At 37.6% G+C, this 21,339-nt stretch overlaps 1 protein-coding gene across 1 annotated transcript in view; it reads right to left on the reverse strand.

Moving 5' to 3' along the window:
• LOC121316389 (son of sevenless homolog 1-like) overlaps positions 1–21,339 on the reverse strand; it is a 61,101-nt gene that overhangs the window by 1,718 nt on the left and 38,044 nt on the right. The window contains exons 9-18 of the mRNA XM_041251468.1: positions 15,498–15,625; positions 13,943–14,598; positions 7,028–7,109; positions 6,709–6,831; positions 5,571–5,674; positions 4,927–5,149; positions 3,520–3,639; positions 2,405–2,567; positions 2,169–2,286; positions 1,586–1,758 (exon numbers count right to left, since the gene is read on the reverse strand). Coding sequence (XP_041107402.1) covers positions 1,586–1,758; positions 2,169–2,286; positions 2,405–2,567; positions 3,520–3,639; positions 4,927–5,149; positions 5,571–5,674; positions 6,709–6,831; positions 7,028–7,109; positions 13,943–14,598; positions 15,498–15,625 — 1,890 coding nt within the window. The remainder of the gene's footprint in view (positions 1–1,585; positions 1,759–2,168; positions 2,287–2,404; positions 2,568–3,519; positions 3,640–4,926; positions 5,150–5,570; positions 5,675–6,708; positions 6,832–7,027; positions 7,110–13,942; positions 14,599–15,497; positions 15,626–21,339) is intronic.

Raw genomic sequence — 21,339 nt, forward strand, 5'->3', positions numbered from 1 at the left:
ATGCACTTACTTCCTGTCTATAGAAACAACAATGCCTATGTTGCAGCCTTCAAGGAAAATGGCAGCAGTCTGCTTTTTCTTTTTCTTTTCTCCAGTGCAACTTTCTTTTGCCTCAGTTTTGAGTTTACACTTTTTTTTTTTTTTTAAACAATTCAAAGCAACGACATTTCCCCAAAATCTTGCTGGGTTAGCGTCCTTACATTCAATGAATAACTTAACGCAATGTTTGTCTGAAATAAACTCTGCAGCTAATTGAGATCGTGGCTCCATTAAATGACACTTTTTTTGTTCTCCGTTCTGTTTCATCTTTATGGTGTTTTTACTTAATAATAAAAAAAAAAAAAAAAAACATGACCTGGGCTCTACACATCTGCTGTACATTTGATAGATAATAAAACATCTCTTCAAAAGCACTGTATATTTACCATAACCTGCATATTTCTTATTGCATCGCCACACTGTCTTAAACAGAAGATATGCATTAAAAAAATCCCCTCCAAGTAATCAATTACATCCGAACACACTTTATTATTAAGCACTAAGGGGAACATTGTAATCATCGATATGCACATTTCACAGTAAGATATACAACAAATGTAACACATGTGCAACCTTTACTTCTGGATATAAAAATGAAAATGAAACACTGAACAATCAAATCAGGAATCGTTAAATGATTCATAATACAACTAAATAAATTAGTTATACAATAAACATTGCTGTTTTAACAAAACGCTTCACTTGCCACGCATACTTTTACAGCTTGTGTTTTGTGTACAGAACTTAATACGTTAACAGTCCATGTTTACAATACAAGAAACACAGACCGAACTGAAGGCAAATAGTGCTATTTGATTCGCTGGCTGCTCCGAAAAAGCAAGCTCAATGTAATGTTGAACTTCATTAGCTGGCTTCTCGTGATGTAATGCTTTGTTTCATTGACCTCTGAGGTGTAAAACCATGGGAAGAGCGCTTTTTTTCAAATTATTGTATGTTTGAAAACAATGGAAAGAGACAGAGAGAGCAGACTGAAATAAAACCCAAAAAACACATTTACCTATGAACAATCTTGAATATCGTTTTCGTTCCAGAACATAATAAATTTTTGTTGCATGAAAAATTGTTGTCCCCCTCCCTTTATCGTTCCAGGTTCCATTTCGAATCCCAGGTAAAATACTATTTAAAATTGAATCTAACACACATTATCAGGCAGTCTATTCTATAGACTGTCAATTAACCGGAACACTACCTGGTCCCAATAAAATAATGCATTGGGGTTTTGACAGCTACCGGGGCTCATAACTGTCAGTGTTGTGCTTTTACAGCAGGCTGAGCTAGGAATTTGCAGTGGTTTCCGGTCTTGCACTGTGTCATGGTTACTTTCAAGGTTCAGTGCAGTTAAACAGATTGCTTACATCTCCATTAGTCTGGTTACTTCATGTTTTACTGTAATGTATTAGCTGTAAATAACTCAAAGTGTAAAAGAAAAGAAATTCCACAATTACTTCTACCTAAAGATGCAAAAATTGTAAACAACCATTTTATAAGGCACGACCCGCCTGGACATAGAGGTTTACAAACTCACTCGGATGTCGTTTTCCACTCGTAAGCAATAGGGCTGATTCTGGTACTGCTGAATCTCTCCTGTAATTTCAGCAACTTTCCTCCTTTTACTGAAGTTTATCAAGTCCTTCCCATGTCTCTTCAGAAAATCTGGATTGCCTTCCTCGGTCTTCAAGATATTAGTTAAATAAATTCCTGATTAAACAGAGAGGGAGGGTGAAGAGTCAGTGCTTGTGCAACACACACTGAATGAGGTACAAGTGCATTCACTGTACAAAGGGGTCAAATCAAAACGTGAAAACGCAAATGAACGGTGAGCCTGGGATTTATAAACAGGACAGGAATAGCACAGTAAAGAAGTGACAAATCCAGCTGTATCATTTGTAGCCCACTTTCCAGGGCACAGCACTGACCAGGGAGACTCATATCCATGGTCACCTCTCAGTCCTACCTACCCATCCTGCAACAACCTTTTGTGGGGGCTCAATGGTGGAGGAACCAGCAACTGAATTTTGCTCGATCATCAGTGCACCTTGTGGGAACCTCCTTCTCCTTGTGCCAGGAACATCTAAAAAGAATCTGTCCTGGGACTGTAAACCACTTACCAAAGAAAGGCACACAGGGTGGGTTGATAGACCGGAGCTTAGCCAAATACTTCTTATAGTGGTCTTCACTCAGCTCGTGAGCTTCCTCTAGAACCCTCCTCTGCCGGCTTGGGATTTGCTGAAGATGAAAATGAAGAATGGGTTGTCAGACCCACCAATTCCGAACCTGGTCGTACCGATTGAAATGGTACATTATCCTGAGAAACCCTTTCTCTGTAGTGGTTTCTAAAGCACACCTCAAACGTGTGGTCCAGCCTGTACACGGGGGAGGAGTTCATGGCACTCACAACCTCCAGGACACCGTTAAAGTTGTTCAGTTCCTGGAAAACCTGCAGGATCTCGATTATTCGAGCCACCACCGCCGACCGTTCTTCCAGGTTTTCAGTCTCGACGATGCTCCTTTAAAAAAGAGAATTCCACAAATTATAAACACTGTTGTGTGTGCATATTTGTTTCAATGAAACATTGTGAGGCTCACAGCTTCTGAACACCTTGTTGAAATTATGTGAAAATATACAGCTTTATAAAATGAAAGGGGAATGACCACGCAAAGCTGAAGATTGTTATGAAACCCTGAAAACATACACAGTAGCTACTAGGACCTATGAGTATATTAGTTTGCAGAGCACATCGGTGTGATTGGCTGTGTTAGGCAAGCACCCTTCAAGCTGTTTATCTTTATCATTACATTCAACTCCAAGGCTGACCTGTATCAACAGCCCATCGAATGTAGTGTGAGGAGATTCACTAAACTTACGATTAATTGCTTTGTTGATTGCTACACTTGCTGACATCTAAACTGTCTAAACTACTGGCATTGAACACTTCATTCATTTGACACGTGAACTCATGGCTGGACCATTCTGGCTAAATGCCTTTAAATGAATTTTGCATTGTGCTTTTTTTGCAGAGGAAAAATATAAACCAGCAAGTAAACCTTTAACATAATATACACCCCAGATATTAACAGACAATTCAAATATTAAAATAAATGTCTACCTATCCTACACCAGTTGGAGATAAAGGAGGAACAAGGCTGCATGAATTAATGTTTACATTGGCATGCTAAGTGGTAACTTCTTATGCCTGTAAACCTGCAAGTACTCCGACACTTTAAATGTAAAAGTATTGGTGCATTTTAATCTTGCTACCTTTTCCATCTTTCAAAATGCTGTCCAACAGTGCCACCTTCTGGAATACAGGAGACTCAGCAGGTTAGACCAGAGAAAAGTGTATGTACACTGAAGAAGTCGATTGCTGAAATGTTTGTCACTTGACTTAGTTTCCTATAAGCTTTACCTCATGTTTAAGCTTTACTTTCAAAAAATGTTTAATTAAATCCAAAGCTTACTTCTCAAACCACAGTGTGAGGTTGGTTGTGTGCCTAATCATCTTGAGGAGGTTGGGAGAGTTAATTTCCTTGTCTTCTTTTGTCCACACACTGCCCACCAGCTCTGATGGCTGCACAGCCCTAAAAAGATGAAATATTGTACTGGTTTACTGGGCCTGAAGAACAAGGCGTGGCAATGTGTAGAGATGGTATAGTATGGAAATTTGACATTCATATTTTTTGTGACTATTTTAATTACTGTGCCAGTTTTGCTGGTGGTAGGCCAAGATCCTCTGAACTCAATTTATTTTGGGCCTGGTTCAAAACAGGAGAGGGGGCAGACAAAGGTCACGGCCAGTGTCCTAAGAAAGGACATGTCCACTGCAAAACAAAGGGGCAGTAAGTCTAACACTGTCACATTACAGACAAAGGTGGAAATCCACAGCAAGTGCATACAAAAATATATAATTCGAAGTGTGGAGTCATCTTATCTCATTCCACGTTATCCATATCCAGTTCAAGATGCCATATCCAAATCAGAATCTCTTGCTTCTTAATATTAAAAAATATCAAACAAAAATTAAAAACATCAGCTGTCACAAGGCAGGCATATATATTTAGCTGCATCCCTGAATTCCACCTTGGCCTTATTTTTACTATTGTGAAGTATTGTGTGTTTTGTAGAATTAGAAACAATAGGCTGCTGAACAAAAACAATGTATAACAAGAGCCAGCAATTGTAAGTCCAAGGTCATCAAGATTCCAAAAAATGTCCTGTGTAAATTCAGGATATTAAAAATAAAGAATACAATACAATACCCCCCCCCCCCCCCCCCCCAGGACCACCCAGAAGAAGATCAGAAGAAATGCTCATGAATACATTTCAGAAGTGGGGTTTCATTCATGCCATTTAGTAGAATACTGTAACAATGTAATTAATAATAACTACAATTATAAGCAATTCATATATTTTACAAACACTACAGTAATATTATCATAGTTTTGTAGCATTAACACCCCCAACCAGCACCACCCGCCCCTTCCAGAAGAAAGTCATAACTGTGCCGGAGAAGACTCTTAGTAAAATATACTAAATTGTGTGCTTTGAATTTACTGTTAATGCAGATCAAATCACCACCTTAGGGTGTCAAAAAATCAGCTAGAGGCCTGGTTTCAGGAGGTACAAGCTTTCCACAACACATATTGGCACTGGGCACCTTTCAAGAGAGAGCCCAAGGATTGGAGAGGCACATAGACTGAAATGCTCCCTCACCACCTAAGAGGATGGTCCTATAAGAGAAGACTGGAGCCATGCTCTGTTGAAGAGAAGCTTTACTACCGCTGCCGTGTGGATTTCACGTACCTTTTATGAACACCAACATTCATGACTAAAGAAACAGAAAGAAATCGAAAGGCAGTTGTGAATACCTGTAGAGGTCCGATTCGAGCAAGGTGAGCTGTCGTGCGATCTCAATGGGGTGCAGCGTCAGCAGGTCGAAATGCTCCGTCTGGCCAGCTTTGCTTATGTGCCATTCTATAGGAGGAGGGGAGCTTTCAAAGGTAATGTTGTGATTTGGTCCATTTGCTTGCGCCTGTTTTTTCCTTTGGATAATTTTAGTGATAGATTCAACCCATTTTCTCATTGCTTTACCTGAAACAAATGGAAGTTACACATACGGTTAGGAGCATCTTAAATTTGTTAGAATGTATTCATAAAATAATTTGCAAATAGGCAAAGAATGCCCTCTATATTTGATACCACAGTCAAAACTAAACAAATCCACAATTTAGTTATCTCAATGCCAACTTCTCATTTAATAACGCTTCACCTGTCAATTACAACATTGGTCCACAGAAAATTCCGGAATGTTTGTGTCTTCTGTAAAACTACACATATTCAACATACTTTTTCTTTTATCTGACATACAAATGCTAAATATGTTTTGTCGCAATACTCCTTTTTAAAATCAAAACCAATATAAAACCTTCACAACAATTAAACCCTGAAACTGTTAGGTAAACTGGTGTTATTTGGTTTACAATAGAGCCTTTATGGCTTTTCATATTCATACCTTTGACCTTTCCTATAAATTCTTCTAATTCACGTAACAGGCCGGCGTCCCTCTCAAAATCATAAAAGTGGTGTTCCACCCAGTGTCTGCAAACATTCAAAACTCTGAGGAGGAAAGATGTGAGTTAGACACGGTGAAGCTGGGTGACAGAACCAAGGTGGCCAAAAAGAGTTGATTCCAGGGGCTGTTCAAGAGACTCTTCTGATTTAACAGTTACCTTGTTTAAGACCGTTAAACGCTGAGGTCAATTTTGGGGTACAGCCTCTCTGAAAATATTTACATTCTCTTCAGTTTCACTCTTTTAACCAAAGCATTTTTTTTTTTTTTTAGGTGTTTGATAAAAATAAAAGCATACACACCTTCTTAAAATGTAATTTACTTTTATAACTTATCGGTTGCAGGAATTAGCTATGGAGTAGTGAAAATTGGTTGTCATCCTTTTTCAATTTGTTTGAAGACCCTGGCGTAATCAAGTATTTCCTTTGATGTATGACTGTTCTACACATAACCTTATTAGAAGTCAGGTGATCTGTCATATGTATTCATGTTATTAAAATTTTATAAAAAAACATGGTTGGCAAATGTGTAGGAGTCAGGACTCCATTAAAGAATATTCAACTTTCAACTCAATATTCAACTCATCTTTTTGGACAGGTCATTTTATATGTATTTAATAAAGACCTCAATATATTTAGTACGCAAGGGGTCAGAGTGGGATAAAAGGGGCAATAAATGGCCCCTAAGTTGCTCCATCTAGAAAATGGATAACATTTTGGGGTACCACTATGTGAGACGGCATCTTCATTGAAATATTTGCATACATTTGAAGATGGTAAAAAGGGCAGCAAATGCCCTCAAATGTGTAGTATTACAGGACAAGGGATACCCAACAATATATAAAACTTACTGAACTCCACAAGATGTCTCTCTCTGTCAGTCATTTTTGATAGCAGCAAACAAATTATGCTGTGTGAACGTTAACATGTAACAAGTTTTACAAGCACAAAAATACAGAAGCAGTCTAGTCTACAGAGAGTCTTTTTTGTCAATTCATTTGTTTTCTTTTTTTTCTGGCTATTTAAGAACTCCCTAGTCCTCATCGATATGCTCTTTTCCAATCGTTTCCATGGCTGCCTACCTGAGCTGCACTGGCTGGACGTACTCCTTCCTGAAGCGCTTCAGCTCTGCGCTCAGGGGCTGGTCTCCATTCTCCACAGCAGCCTTGTCAGCCTCAGTTGGGTTGGGCTCTGGAATTGCAAACCTTACAAGAAACAGGGCGCAAGTCAAACCTCTTACCGCCGCAGGGAAGGACAGTACCAGCAAGGCACAGAAACGCACATAACAGGCTCTCGAAAAACAGCCCTGTCAGCACACAGAGCCAATTAAAAAAGCGACTGCCAGCCTTGGCTAAAATTAAGCATACAGTTTAAAAGCATCACTTTGTCTCAGTTACTTACCTTGCCTTTAGTAGCTTGAGAAGTTCTTGTGGCTTGCAAAACGATCGATATGTTGTTAAAAATGTTCGTACAAAATTAGGATCTAGAAAAAAAAAAAAAACACAAAAAGGTGAAAAAAAAGCAAGTTTCCTTTTGGATAATGTTAAGGCAAGCAGGTCAAGCCCCAGACTGATCAAGAATCCAGCAAGCAACACAAGCTTGTAGGATATGCCAATACTGTATATAGTCATTTCTAATTAATCTCAGGTGTGACTAATTAAAATCATAGCTGCAATGCAGTCTTGTCTGTTATCCTTTGTATGTTACATTGTTCAATAATTTCGTTTTATTTAATGCCTGAATCCCTTACTCATGCATAAATAAACACTTGATGAAAACAGTTATAGCTTTTAATAACATGGATTCAATATTGATCTGAATTGTGAAAGAAAATTCAAAACATGAAGAATTCAAGTTGGCCTTGCTCCTAATGCAATGATGTGTCTACCATTCAGAAACTCCATCCTGATTTTTAATGGGTTATTGCCCAAGTTACGACTAAGTTATATTATATTAAACTGTCTCCATACAATTTTGCTGTTTGGTTTATATACACTGTATATGTCTGCGGGAAAGGAAAAAAAGGCGCAGACATTAGTGCACATTTTAGCAACAATAAAAAGTAATATAAACAAAAATGTTCTGACCGACTTTGCACTGGTGAGACTATTTCAACAGTTAAACAACAAACACAATCACACAATGGCTTGTGTGTCACTCGAGCAGCAAACTGGAAGAGATCCACGTCAGACAGCCTCCTCAGAGTGTTTGATAAGGCTGGGGAGCAGGGGTTAGTTGACGTCTTTGTTCACATGATTAATCTCTAGCAAGCCATTCAAACCGGGCAACGTGTAACAATAACAGGTTCAGAGCGCATTTACAAACAATCAGCTAGGGATTATTTTACAAAGGAAACAGACGTCGGACTGACGCACAAGGCCTGCTTTGACACTTCTGAGAACTTTTAAAAATAGAACTGCAGCCTTCAGCGCAGCACATTCACTGGGAGAAGGATGTTAACTGGAGGTTTTCAAAAATTCATTTCAGGTTTTACTTTTGTAACAGTATGACATTCTTAGAAAAGCACTTATGCCAAGCAGAGTTACCAAGGAAAAAATAAGGTTTTCAAATGAGCATTCTGCCACCGGGCTATTGCTTTGGTGGATATGGAGAGAGGGTGGGGGGTCTTCCGTTAAAGAGTAAACAATTATTTTACTTTCAATGGAAACACTGATCAGTTGGTTGTGAGGAAATACTCTTATAGGTTCTGATAAAACTTGACGAGTTGAATTTAGAAATATATGTAAATGGTAACAGGATTTATAATTTTTTTTCTTCAATTTCTTTAAAAAATGTATTCAAATTCCCCATTCCCTTTTAATCAACATCAATTCCAATTCTTTCAAAATTATTCCTTTGGAGGGAATTGGAATTGAGAATTGGTTTTTAAAAAAGGAACTGAAAATGGAATTGGAATTGAAATAAAGGAACTGAGCCCAACCCTGCAGGGTAACATCCATATTTCTTTCAATTCCCTGTCCTGAAAAACTGAACCACTGATTTTTAGAGTAAAATGGGGATAGATGATTGATCCAACGGTGGCCCATCCTGGCAGAGGATAGGTTGATCAAGTCAGAGAAAGTCCGTTTATCCATCCTAAACACATATTTTAATTTAAACTAGAATCAAATCAAACATACCATCTGTACAGCCTGAGCCCTGTTCTCCAAGCTCTCAAAACCATTAACCACCTAAAAACTACTAATAAACCATGGATTTAAGTGCCAGCTGCTTTTCATTACTACTGTTGGCTTAGATTTTTGTAGGGGAATAAATGTAACAGGAATTGTTATTGACAACTGCTAAATATTTCAAACTCACAGTGAAACCCTGGATAATGTATGTGGGCAGAAATCAGAAGAGGCTCATTTCTCAATCTGTGTTTAAAAAAAAAAAAAATCTAACCACCAGAATAGTTAGCTCTAAACCTTGTTTGAAGTGATCAGTGGGAAGGGGATAATTGCTTTGCAACCGCTAGTCCTAACGCCAGATATACTGGACTAGATGTTAATCAAATTTACTTTCCCTGAATTCTAAGTCCTGCCAGTCTGCTTTTTTTAGACCCAGGCCTGTCGGTGTTCTCGCTGGTGCACCCAGCCCCTAGCAGCTTCCACCATTTAAAATTCACCTCATGGCCAGCCCCAGCCGCCCCCCTCGGCAGCAGGCACCTTGCTTTCTCCCCCTAATTAGCGCAAACGCTCCCCACTGCCACCTCCACTAAACCATCTCTAGCATTTTTTTTTAATAAAGGCATGCTATAGGTAGTTATAGATGGTGAAAAAATGCATAGACAGATTACAACTAAATTCCAAATGGCCAGCACAGAGCTAGGGCAGGAACTTGCTTTAATCTAGAGAAAAGATCACAAATGAAACTAAACCCTGTAACCATATGAAGTCAGTTTTGTCTTGTTCCAGCTTTTTCATCCTGTTCTGGCATAAATACCATATTTTGGTGTCAAAAACCTACACATTTCCCCCCAGAACGCATACAAGGAACAAATTAACTTCTTTTACTAGTTCCAGGAGACATAATAAAAGCATAAAACCACTACTCAATGGATTATCACATTTCACAGTGTACCAAGTATTCGTGCAGAAATCTACACATAAACACCACACAATCCTAAAAGAAAAGCCAGTTAGCATAGGTTGTATTCAATAATGACACAAAACAAAGTGTATAGAACACCAGAAAAAAGAGACTGTAATGCTTGCTGCAAATAAAATAGAGAATTTCACAATAGAAGCAATTACAGTTATAACTTTATCAGTACTGAACTGACATGAAAAGCACCGGTCATCATATTCAGTTCGCTGACGTCCACTTGTTTTCTAAATATTTATGGAAGACATGCATAATGCCTTAAATAGCACACTACTGACAACGTCAGAGGAGAGCAGGAGGTAATACAAATCTGAACTCCTATTAAATCACAAGGGTCTGTCTACAGCTGACGTGTGAAAACTGCAATGTTCTGGCTGAACACACTTTCTGATAATAAAATTGGATATCCATTTGCAAAACTAAACCAAATGCTGAATGTTTGAGAAGGGTATTACTGCAGCCTGTAGCTGCTATCTCATAGCAGAAGTTGAAGCATAATTATATATATATATATATATATATATATATATATATATATATATATATATATATATATATATATATATATATATATATATATGCTGTTTGCATGGATATATATCTATATATATATATACTATATGCTGTTTTAATGTCTTACTACAAACAGCATTTACTTAATTTAACAACAGGTTTATAGACTAGCATAAACAATATGCATGGACAAATGTGATCGCAAAGTTATGTTTTTCCAAAGGATTTACTCATGAGTAAGGGCAGTACATGTGCTTATTAGAGCTACTGTATCGTACTTACAGCTTATGTACTCACACAGCATGGTTAAACAGCCCCTAATAAATTATCCCTATGATGAAATTAAGTGATAATTCCCCATCACATAATTACGTGATATAAATTTTTTATGTATGACAGCAATGCGCTTCTGCAGTTTGGTATGAGGGGGGGTCGTACTTTTATTTCAGTGTGTGAGCTCATTCTTCAAGAAGTTTTCAGCCACAGCTAATTAAAGATGTCTGAGTGAATCTGTGAGTGCTATATTGGGTTTTAAAAGCTGTATAAATGTTTATTTTTCTCTATGTATTATCCTGTTTAAATGCTGACTACTAATAAAGTTTGTCAATTAGGCAATTTATTATGACAGATTTGTATTTATTTACATCCATACAGTATTTGTTTTATTAAAATGCTCCATGAGAGTTTGAATGTACGTAAAATAAAATGAAGTGTTTCTTTGTTTTGCTGTAGCTATTATCACGCTTATGGGATTAAATCAAAACGCTGACCCACCCTGATAAGCTTCTTTGTTCTACTCGACATCAAATTTTGGGTGGTAATCTGTAATTGTAATTAGCGGATGGGTCAATGTTTTAATTTAATCCCAGCATTAAACACAAGCCTGAATTTGATTAGCCCTCCTGGTGGCCCTATAGTTGCTGGTATAAACTCCCTTACATCCTCTTTATCTAGTTTTGCAGATTTTTTTTGTCCAATTGTTGTCCAAGATACTGGGGACATGATCAATATTATTGATTCTCTAAACATTTCTTCCGATGTTACTTTGGTAACCTTTAATGTTGAATCTCTTCATACTAATATTCCACATGATGGCAGTCTACAAGCTCTAGAACATTTCCTTAACAAGCGAGATTTGGATATTTTACCTTCTAATTCTAACATTGGGTGAATTAGTATTAACTAAAAATTACTTTGCTACGGGTGCTTCGTTAGCCCCTAATTATGCAAATCTATATGTTGGACATTTGGATGAAATATTCATTTTGAATCCCCAGATTAACCCCTTCTTAAACCATACAGTGACTTAGAAAAGATACATTGATGATGTTTTTGTTTTATGGAAAGGTAACGTTCAGGAGCTGGAACAATTTCACCACTTTCTGAATTCCTGTAATGAACATCCCAAACTGACTATGCAATTTGATCACAAGTGTATTATCTTTCTGGATTTGTGGATTGTCAAAGATGGGAATTGCTTGTACACTAATCTTTATCGTAAACCACTGTTAAGGGCAGACAGTTGTCATTCCTTACCTTTAAAGAATAGCTTACATTACAGTCAATTTTGTAGGATCAAACGCAATTCCAAACAGGAGTCTGACTTTGAAAAAAACATGCCTTGTATGTGGGCCAGATTTCAAAATAGAGGATATAAAACCAAAGTGCCTCAATGCTGCCATGTCTAAAACCACTTTAAAATCCCCAGCTGACATTCTACGTGAAGAAAAGTTAAATCCAGTTATGTTGATTATAAATATTCCAAACGTGGAGAAAAAATAAAAGGTATAATAGACACTGGCATATTTCACAATCGGATCTTACAATATCAAAATCACTTTTTGGACCCTCCCCGTTTAACTTTTAGACAAGGGCATAATTTAAGAGGTACCCTAGTTAGGGCAGATTTACCCCTTGCATCAAAACAGACACTTCTCTGCCCACCATATCAGATGGTAATTACAAATGTGGCTCTTGTTCTCAATGTAATAGCACGTTTAAGTAACACTTTTTTAAACATCCACTTAGTGGTAAAGCCATTCCTATAAAAGGAGTAATATCATGTAAAATGACTGGGGTAACCTATATGATATCTTGTGCATGCAGTAAAGCATACATTGGCAAAGCTACGAGTTTAGTCAATTTAAAATTTGTTTTGTCAAACTGTTAGAACAATTTAACTATGTAACGCTAAATTGGTAATTGACTTTGTTAATGTTCCTTGATTGATGTTATACTAATTACTGCATATTTTCTTCACCTGTGGTTGATTACTTTAAACCTTTAAATACATCTGTTTTTTACAGACTTTTACCCTGATAAAGACACTTCGGTGTTGAAATGTCGGCTTCTCTTTTTTCTTTAATAAATTATTTTTGGATTGCAATTGAGTGTGCGGTTGTCATCTTTTCTTATCGATAGCTAATAACATTTAATTTCTGACATTTTTATTAACCGACTTGTATGTAGTTATTTTAATTTTCTCTGTTAATCCCGTTGCTATATGAGAATTCTGATCTACATAAATTACAATAAAGAAGTGTTTCACTATTTAATTCTCGTTAATAACAGCAGCAATCAGGTAACTTGAATCTATTTCCCTACTTAGTAAGGGTTTGACATCTGTCATAAGTAAACAAAAACAAACAATATATGGTACAAAAGGTATTTAGATAAAAACAACATTAAAAAGCAATTAAAACACCAGCGCAGGCGTTTGAAACATGACATATCACACATCAATACCCTGTTAAATACCCCAGATGGACCCTAAAATGCAACAGAATTTTAACAGTACACATTATTTTCGAATTAGCGTGATAATGAATGCATCTCTGATAGTTATTAATGCCACTACGTACACCCACTGCATACTACATACCATGTGACCATAACTTCAACTTCTGCTACGAGACAGCAGCTGCAGGCTGCAGTAATACCCTATTGGAATGTTTGGTCCTAAAATGTATAAATATGTGCGTGCGTTTCCAGCTGGTTCTAGAACAATGAGCGTTCAAGGGAGCAACACGAGATACACAGGCAGTAACTTTGTGTTTTTGCAGTAATAATCACCTCTTAGCTGTTGAAAACTCCCAATTAAAAATGTAAATACAGGTACAAGCTGAACATGTTCCTGAGGACTAGATCTAACCCTAAAGCTATGGCCAAAGGTTTTGCATCATCTAGAATTTTAGGATTGAGATATAATTAAAAAAATAAAATAAAATAAAATAAATCTACATGAACATAATTTAGATATTTTATTTAACATCATGTAATCAAAAAAAACTACAAAGTGATATCGCAAAAGTCTACCGGAAGCCATAAGAGTATTTCGCGGTGCGAAAAATGACAGATTGGCAGGAACACGTTTCAGAGGATGTGTGTTTCAGCCTCTGTTTCCCGAGTCGCCAGGATGATGCAGCAGTTAACCGGGATTAAAAATAACACAACTGGAGATTCCAAATTAGGGAGAAAACTGAGGTAAAAATCATTGGTAATGAGTAAATAACAAAAAAAAAAACAACAACACATAAACAACTAAATGTATGTATGAATCCAGAAAAACAATGACACTAAAATGTACATCAAGCAGAATATTGCAAATGATTACTAAGCAAGTTAAAAAACAAATGCATACTTATTTCACATTCTTCCCTTTCACATTCCCTCCTCCCTCCCCTATGCAAAGCTCACCTGCATACATATGGTAGGTGAGCCTCTCAATGAGTTTCACCACAGTGCCAGCCTTGATGATGGGGATGCCCGACTTGGACTGCACATTCTCCTCGAAGACCACGTTCTCCTCGGAGTCGGGCTCTGCAAAGCGGTACATGTCGGGGGTGGGCAGCCTCATCTGCTCCTCCTTCTCCTCCTGGAGCATGGTGAGGTCCAGCATGCGCTCCAGGGTGCTGCGGTACTGCAGGGAGATGAGTGCCGCCATCCAGTTGTTCTTCTCCTCGGCAGACTTGGCGGCAAACACCACGCTGTTGTCGTCCTTCAGGATGATTTCGAAGGCATGCCGGTACTCGCCCGTGTCGTCCTTGTCGTTGATCTGCACCTTGCGCATGAAGAACTTCTCCTTGAGCCGGTACTCCGCAGTGCCAACGCCTGGGAGCCGGGGCTGCCCGTGGTTGGACTTGCAGCAGATCATCAGCCCGTCGAAGAGGAAGATGTGCCGCTCGTGCTTTGCTCCCACCCGCGTCAGCGTCCCCTCCATGATGAACTCGTTGCAGCACTGCCCGATGTCTTTGCCCTCCCAGCTGTCGATGTTTTTCTGAATCTCGTTCATCTTTTTGATGGCCAGTTGCTTGCCCTTCATCTGCTGACTGTAAAACCGACAGGCTGACTCGCTGTGGTTCGGAGAGAGAAAAATAGTTTGGTTTTATTAAAATGTTTTAATTTCCAGCAAAGCGGAATCTCCAAAACATAGGTCCAACATAAGCGGACATTGCCTGCTAGATAAGACTGTGGCAACAAAAGATTTGAACAAACACTTTAGGTAGGTAGGTTTTAGAATTTGTTCATACTTGACTTTTTCTTGGACAGTCATATTTACTCATAAGTTGTATTCATTTCTAAATAAAATTTAAAAAAAAAAAAAAAAAACCCAAAGGCAGACAGATTTTACACATTTAATGCATCAATTCCATTTGTACTTGTAAATTATTGTCTAAATTAGAAACATAATGCAATCCCTTGTCCAACAATGTCTGAAAAGAGACTTCCCATGTTACACAACTGAAGGTCTCTTTTCAAGAAGCCCCTGCCTTAGCTACAGCAAAACAGCAGAATTACAGCCCCAGACTGCATTGTACAGTACCGTAAGGAACACCTTAACACTATTTATACTGTATACACCCACCCATTCATTTTACTAAGAGGTCAAAGTCCCACAAACCCCAAAACTTACAGGTAAAATATAAAAACGCACAGTTACAAACCTATTTAACCTTCACACAGAGACACACACTTACCAGATAAAAACAAAGCAAAAAAAAAACTCAAAAAATTAGGAGGCTGCAATTCAGTGATATTTTTTTTAAAGATTAAAATAATAACAAGCCCCTAAATCACACCCCGACGTAACTTCCTTTTGACAATAGAGCAGGCCACCAAACAGGCTGCAACCTCTCTCTCTGGGTCTCTCTCCTCAGGAAACTGAGAGAGACTGGAAAAGCCAATTATAAGAGCTGGGGGTGGCAAGGGGTGTGTAAATGAAAACAGGGACAATCAAAACAACGACACTTACCTCAGTCGTCGCTTTGCCAAGCTTTTGGAGCATATCCTTTCCATGCTGCTCTGGAGGTTGAGCAGTGCCGTTATTGCCTGTTTCAAACATTCCTTGTCCTCTTCATCTTCACTCTTTTCTTCTAATTGCTGATCAGAAATAAAAAACAAGAAAATATAAGGAAAGGATAAGATCTTCCTCATGAGTGAGATTAACTGCTCACAAAACATGCTTCTTTTCTGCTAAGCGCCCTTTCTGGAAACAAAAGGGGCATACAACAGCAACCAAAAGAGGCTGAAATACAGAGGACATATTTCTTGCTATGCAAGGGTTTTTGCCCTTCTGCGAGAGGGAAGCAAGAAAAGAGTGCGATATAGGACTACATTCCACCTCATACAGAAGCCAGAAGCTAAACAAGAAACAGAGAAATAAAATAAGGCAACTGCAGCGATAAGAACATTTTTAAAGTGTAAACCGTAAGGGCGTTTTCTTTAAAATGTTTTATTAACACTTTCAACACTGAAGACCTTTATACAAGTCTAGGTAAGAAAACTCCCTTCAAAACAGCAGACCAGTAAAAGTAATCTACTACAATATGCTATCATAAAATGTAACTAGTTATTTTAGGAGGTAGTGTTTCTGTAAAGTTACTTTATGCTAAAACAGTTTAACATTTTCACTAAAACATTTGGTCCCATTCTAGTTTTTAACTTTAACAACTTTGTGTTGGTTTGGAAATAAATTGCACAACTACACATCCCTGGTCATTTTCAAACTCCCTCACTTCAGAAATATCACCTCTGGTCTTTTCAGAAGCCAGCCCAGTGGTTGAAAAGGGACATGATGTAAACAGAAACAATAAATAACACACATACTATTAAAATGCTTTGGTTTTCCATCTGTAAATACATCAATATTAAAAGCAGGCATATGAACTGAAAGTGCCAGTGTAGCAGATTTGTGTGAAATTTTCTGTACAATTAGAGGGTTTATAAAATTGTACAGAAACTGTACTCTGTGATACCTTATGCAAAGGCTTCACCTGTCCCTTTGTGAAAACCAAGACTTTGTATAGTAGCTACACAGCATAAACAGAAACATGCGAAAAGTTACACCCCATAAGCCTTCTAATTCTCTGTATTCATTAATTTATTCATTCAGATCTTTCTAACGAAACAACAGTTTAACTTGCCTTCCCAAAATACAGGTTTCGAGAAATCTGAGTTCACACTGCTACAAGAAAATATAATCATTTTAAGATGAAACTTACTGCTTGGCTTTTATCAACTGCATGTAGTTGATAATGCGCAATCATCTGATATTCATCAAGCCTTGTATTCAGATCAGATTGTTTATGTAAAATATTTTTTCTCCGATAAAGCGTTACTGTTGAAATTAAACCCTTTATTTACAAGAACCAAACATAAATCAGTGGCGTGGAAATTCTGCACAAACTCCAAACATAACAAGCATTTCTCCTCTCCGAAAGCAGCTTAAATTCCCTACCTTGCATATGAAACGTGTAACACTAAGACTTTGGGGGTCACATGGATAGATCCTTGTGACTCTGAGAGGTTTCAGCCGAATAAAATCATAATAGCTATAATCATTAATCACTTCAAATTCGTCTTATACGAGACACTTTCTTTATATTCAGACAGCTTGTATGTGCTAGCGGCTGGCTTTCTTTTCTATTCGCCCTTTAAAAAAGTAAATATTTTGTCCCTTTTATTTATTAGGTAAAATACTTTGGGACTGAACAACCATTTTCAACACTGTCAAGACTGAAGACCTTTATACAGGTTTTGGAAAGAAAACCCCACTCAAAACAGCAGACCAGTAAAGTAATCTACTGCAACATGCCAGAATATATGCTCATTTGTGTTATATTTAAGTAAAATACTTTGAACATTTTAATGATTTATCCTAACTGCCGTCTTGCTTTTCTACACACACTTTTAAAGCACAAAATATGTTGTCCCCTTTATTTATTAGTAAAATTCTTTGAGACTGAACATCAATTTTCAACACTCAACATTAAAGACCATACATTTTCAATTATGGCAGCATAAACTGCCTATAATGCATGTGTTCCAAATTCACTGTGCATTTTATGTTTCACAGACTTGCTTCTTTCAAAGCAATTTCCGCTTAGGTAAATACATTTTTCATGCTTCAGATTCAAAACTTCCTTGAATATTACAGAACACAAAGTGCTTGCCTCAAATAAAAAAGTGACAACATATACCCAAAATAGTTTGTCCATTAAAAGCACAGGTGTAAGCCTCACCTCAAGATAAAAGCCATCGCCAATACTCAGAACTCATAACGAAACAGGTCATGGAGCTGCCACTATTGTTCTGTCACCTCTTTTTCTTCAGTGATGAGGATGATGATGATGACGACGACGACAATGCAGCCCGCTGGGTGAGCAGCTCGAGTACCAATGCATGATACTTAGCTTGCGGCCACCCTGAGCATCAGAAGGCTGGTTGCTGCCACCATGGCAACAGACTTGTGGCACTTCATATGCAAATGAAACCCACAAGGATACAACCCCTGCCCTACAGTCATCAAAAATATATTCAATATCTCTAATCATAGTGCAAAAGAATACAAAAACTAAGTGTGATTTACAAAACTAGACAATAATTTACATCATGAACAAACAAAACTGTTTGGTGGATTATGGCTTGTGTAGGTCCCATAATCTATTGATTAATCTATTGGTGCTTCCCCCACCAACTCTTCAACCGAAGTGCACAGTCATCACAGGCCATATCACAGGCCACAAGAAGTACAGTATTACTGAGAATGATAAGTGGTAGATAAAATAATGAATGAATGAATGAATGAATGAATGAATGAATGAATGAACAAACAACAATATTAATTTACCAAGTTAGTTTAACTCAGTACTGACACACTGTTATATAACCAGGTTATGATTTTGATTTTTATACCTTACATTTATAAGGCCTTAAAAATGTTATTGGTTTAAACTCTGGAATGTAAAACAGAAACTGAAATATCGAAATATTTAAAATTGTGCCTCATTATTTATTAAAATGCAATTACATGCATGGTGAAAAGTTTTCATGGTTTTAAAAGACTTTATTTGTATTAATATGTGTAATGTGTTGGACCAGAGCACTTCCTACAAACAAACGTTATTCAAATTATTGAAGATCCTTTAAACTAAAACATAAGCATTTGTATCTGAGAATATGCTGCTTATAAGTAGGGGTCTACTTAATTCGCGATTTCGCGGAAATCAGGAAACTGAGGGGTCACCGCAAAATTGACCTCTTTAGAGGCCATACCTGACTACAAAGTGAAAAAAACAACACTTTAAAATTAAACTAGTGCACACCGCAAGCGACGCAAATTAAATTTTTACATTTTGCAGGCTTTTTATTATTATTATTATTATTATTATTATTATTCCTTCGCCGTCCTGTGTGCATTGCACTTAGGTTAAAAAAATAAGTAATAAATACTTTAGACCAATAACATTGAAAAAAAAACACACACACACACACACACACACACTCCAAAGCGGTTAACTTTCTTGTTTACTGTTCACATAACAACGTTTTAATCAGCCTATCAATGATTGTGTACCGTGTTTTCTGTGACCTGTGGAGGTGGGACAATTGCTATTTTGATTTCGGTTGCTAAAAGGATTGTGTCAAGAAATGAGCCAAATAAACTACATGCAGATGGAGGCAGATTGTTTTGCACATGCTGTAATGTGGCTGGAGAAAATCCAATCGATCGCTATTTAGCTTCATAAATCACACATTAAATGAAATACAGGCGATCCTCCACTTACGACGCTTGGACTTACGAGGCACGGCACTTAGCACTCTTTTGCATTATTACCCTGCTTCGACTTTACGACGTCGATACGGCATTTACGGCATGCTCTGTGTCAAGCGTTTTTTTTTTTTTTTTTAATGCATGTAACTTTTTTTTTTGCCGTTAGTGTCTGATAAGAACAATTGACTCATAACGACACCTAAGCTGTGAACTCTGTCACATGATGAGGTGCTTAAAGTCAGGTGATGGTACTCCTAGCATTTCCTGCTAGGAGTACCACATACACACACTGAATACGTCATTGGAAAGCCACTAGTCTGTACATTTAAACAAGCCAGGTAGGTGTCTCAGTAATATGCGCGTAACCACCGGGCTGAGTGTAAAGATTTAAATAAACACTTGCATGAGTACAATATAATGGGTCATTTTTGTAAAACTATATTATCTGGCTGAAGTGTCAGGAATGTAACCCCAGTTTATAAATATTGTTCCAATGGGACAAAGTGCTTCGACTTCGACTTACAATGCGACTTGCAGGACCAACTGTGTCGTAAGTACGAGGACTGCCTGGGATACTACAGAGGCAGCTAAACAGAATGTAAAACAAGTAACAGCTTCCAGAAAACAAACTTGAAAGTCAGCGCAGATAAAAAGTATTCCTTGGTTGTAGCCAAGTTAAATCAGTAGATCTAGCACAGCCAGCTCACTTCAAACAACCTGCTGCTTCCTTTTTAAATACAGTTAGAATAGGCACAATTTCTTTCATTTGATTCGGTTCTAATAAAATAAATTCCTGAATGGGACAAACAACATGACAATGAACATTCTTTTATTAAAGAATGCCAGGTGCCCTTGAGTAATAAAGTTTTGGGACAGGTGCGCTAAATCCTAATTTTATTCCATAACCTACCTGCGAAAAAAATATCTAAATTCTCCGCAATTTAAATAGACCGCTACTTATAACGGAGTCCACCTGTAAGTATTGATAGAAGAAAATAAAATTTTGCTTGATTGCCTGTGTTTATATGCCTAGGCCTTTTTACATAATATGCACCTCAATGCAACAGCAGATCAGAAAGTAAAAGTATCTGCATGTCCTGCTCATTCATACACCTCTATAGCTTAAAACCCTTGACAGGTCTTTGTTTCTGTGAGATAAATAGAGAAAGGTAATACACTGTGAAATGGCTGCAGCTGTCCCCAGGTTTTAATAAAAGGCAGAGTCAGCATGTTGAGGCGCTACTGAATGATTCACATCATAGTCTCCGAGAAACCTCAGACGTCTCTGTTGGTTAAATTAGTGTGCCAGCTGAATCCTGGAAGGTATGCGCTGACGTACTTTGAGAGAGAGACAGAGAGAGAGAGACAGAGATTAACAGGGGCGGCACATGAGCAGCACACCTGCACTGGCTAGTTTCTTTAGTATGAGTGAAACCATAACATCTCTCAACAAAAGGAGCAGAAACAATGTCACACCCAATAAAATCAATGGTAGGGGTACCACTTGACATGATTTACACTGACCCTTGCAAAAAAGTAGTAACACTGTACTGTAAGTAAACACATGTTTCACCAAAACTGTGTCTAAATAAATTCATCAGCTACAGTCAGTTATTCTCAGGAGTGAAAACGTGGTGTATCTCTGATTTGAATGTTATGGTGCTTTGGTTTTGCATGTTTAAAGCAACAATCCAATGGACCATTACTAAACTTCCCAGGCTTTTTATTTTGTGTATCGGAACTGACTATATGCCAAGCGCCACTGAACAAATAATATGGTTTATTGTACATCTGACCACTTTACTGCTTTCCTTTTACCTAACTACCAGGGCGATGAGTTGTGCACCTGCATTTGAACGAAAAAAAAAGTAAGCATTGTGTTATACACAAGAAAAAAAAAATTGTGGAAACTTATTTTTTAGCAGGAGTAAATAAAAAGGCTATTCATTTCACTTAAGTTTAACATTTTTATGGCCATATAAAAAGGGTGGTAACCTGCATTTTTGCAATACAAATTCTGAACATTGTAACTTAGCACTGT

The sequence above is a fragment of the Polyodon spathula genome, chromosome 5 (assembly GCF_017654505.1).
Source record: "Polyodon spathula isolate WHYD16114869_AA chromosome 5, ASM1765450v1, whole genome shotgun sequence".
Taxonomy (NCBI): domain Eukaryota; kingdom Metazoa; phylum Chordata; class Actinopteri; order Acipenseriformes; family Polyodontidae; genus Polyodon; species Polyodon spathula.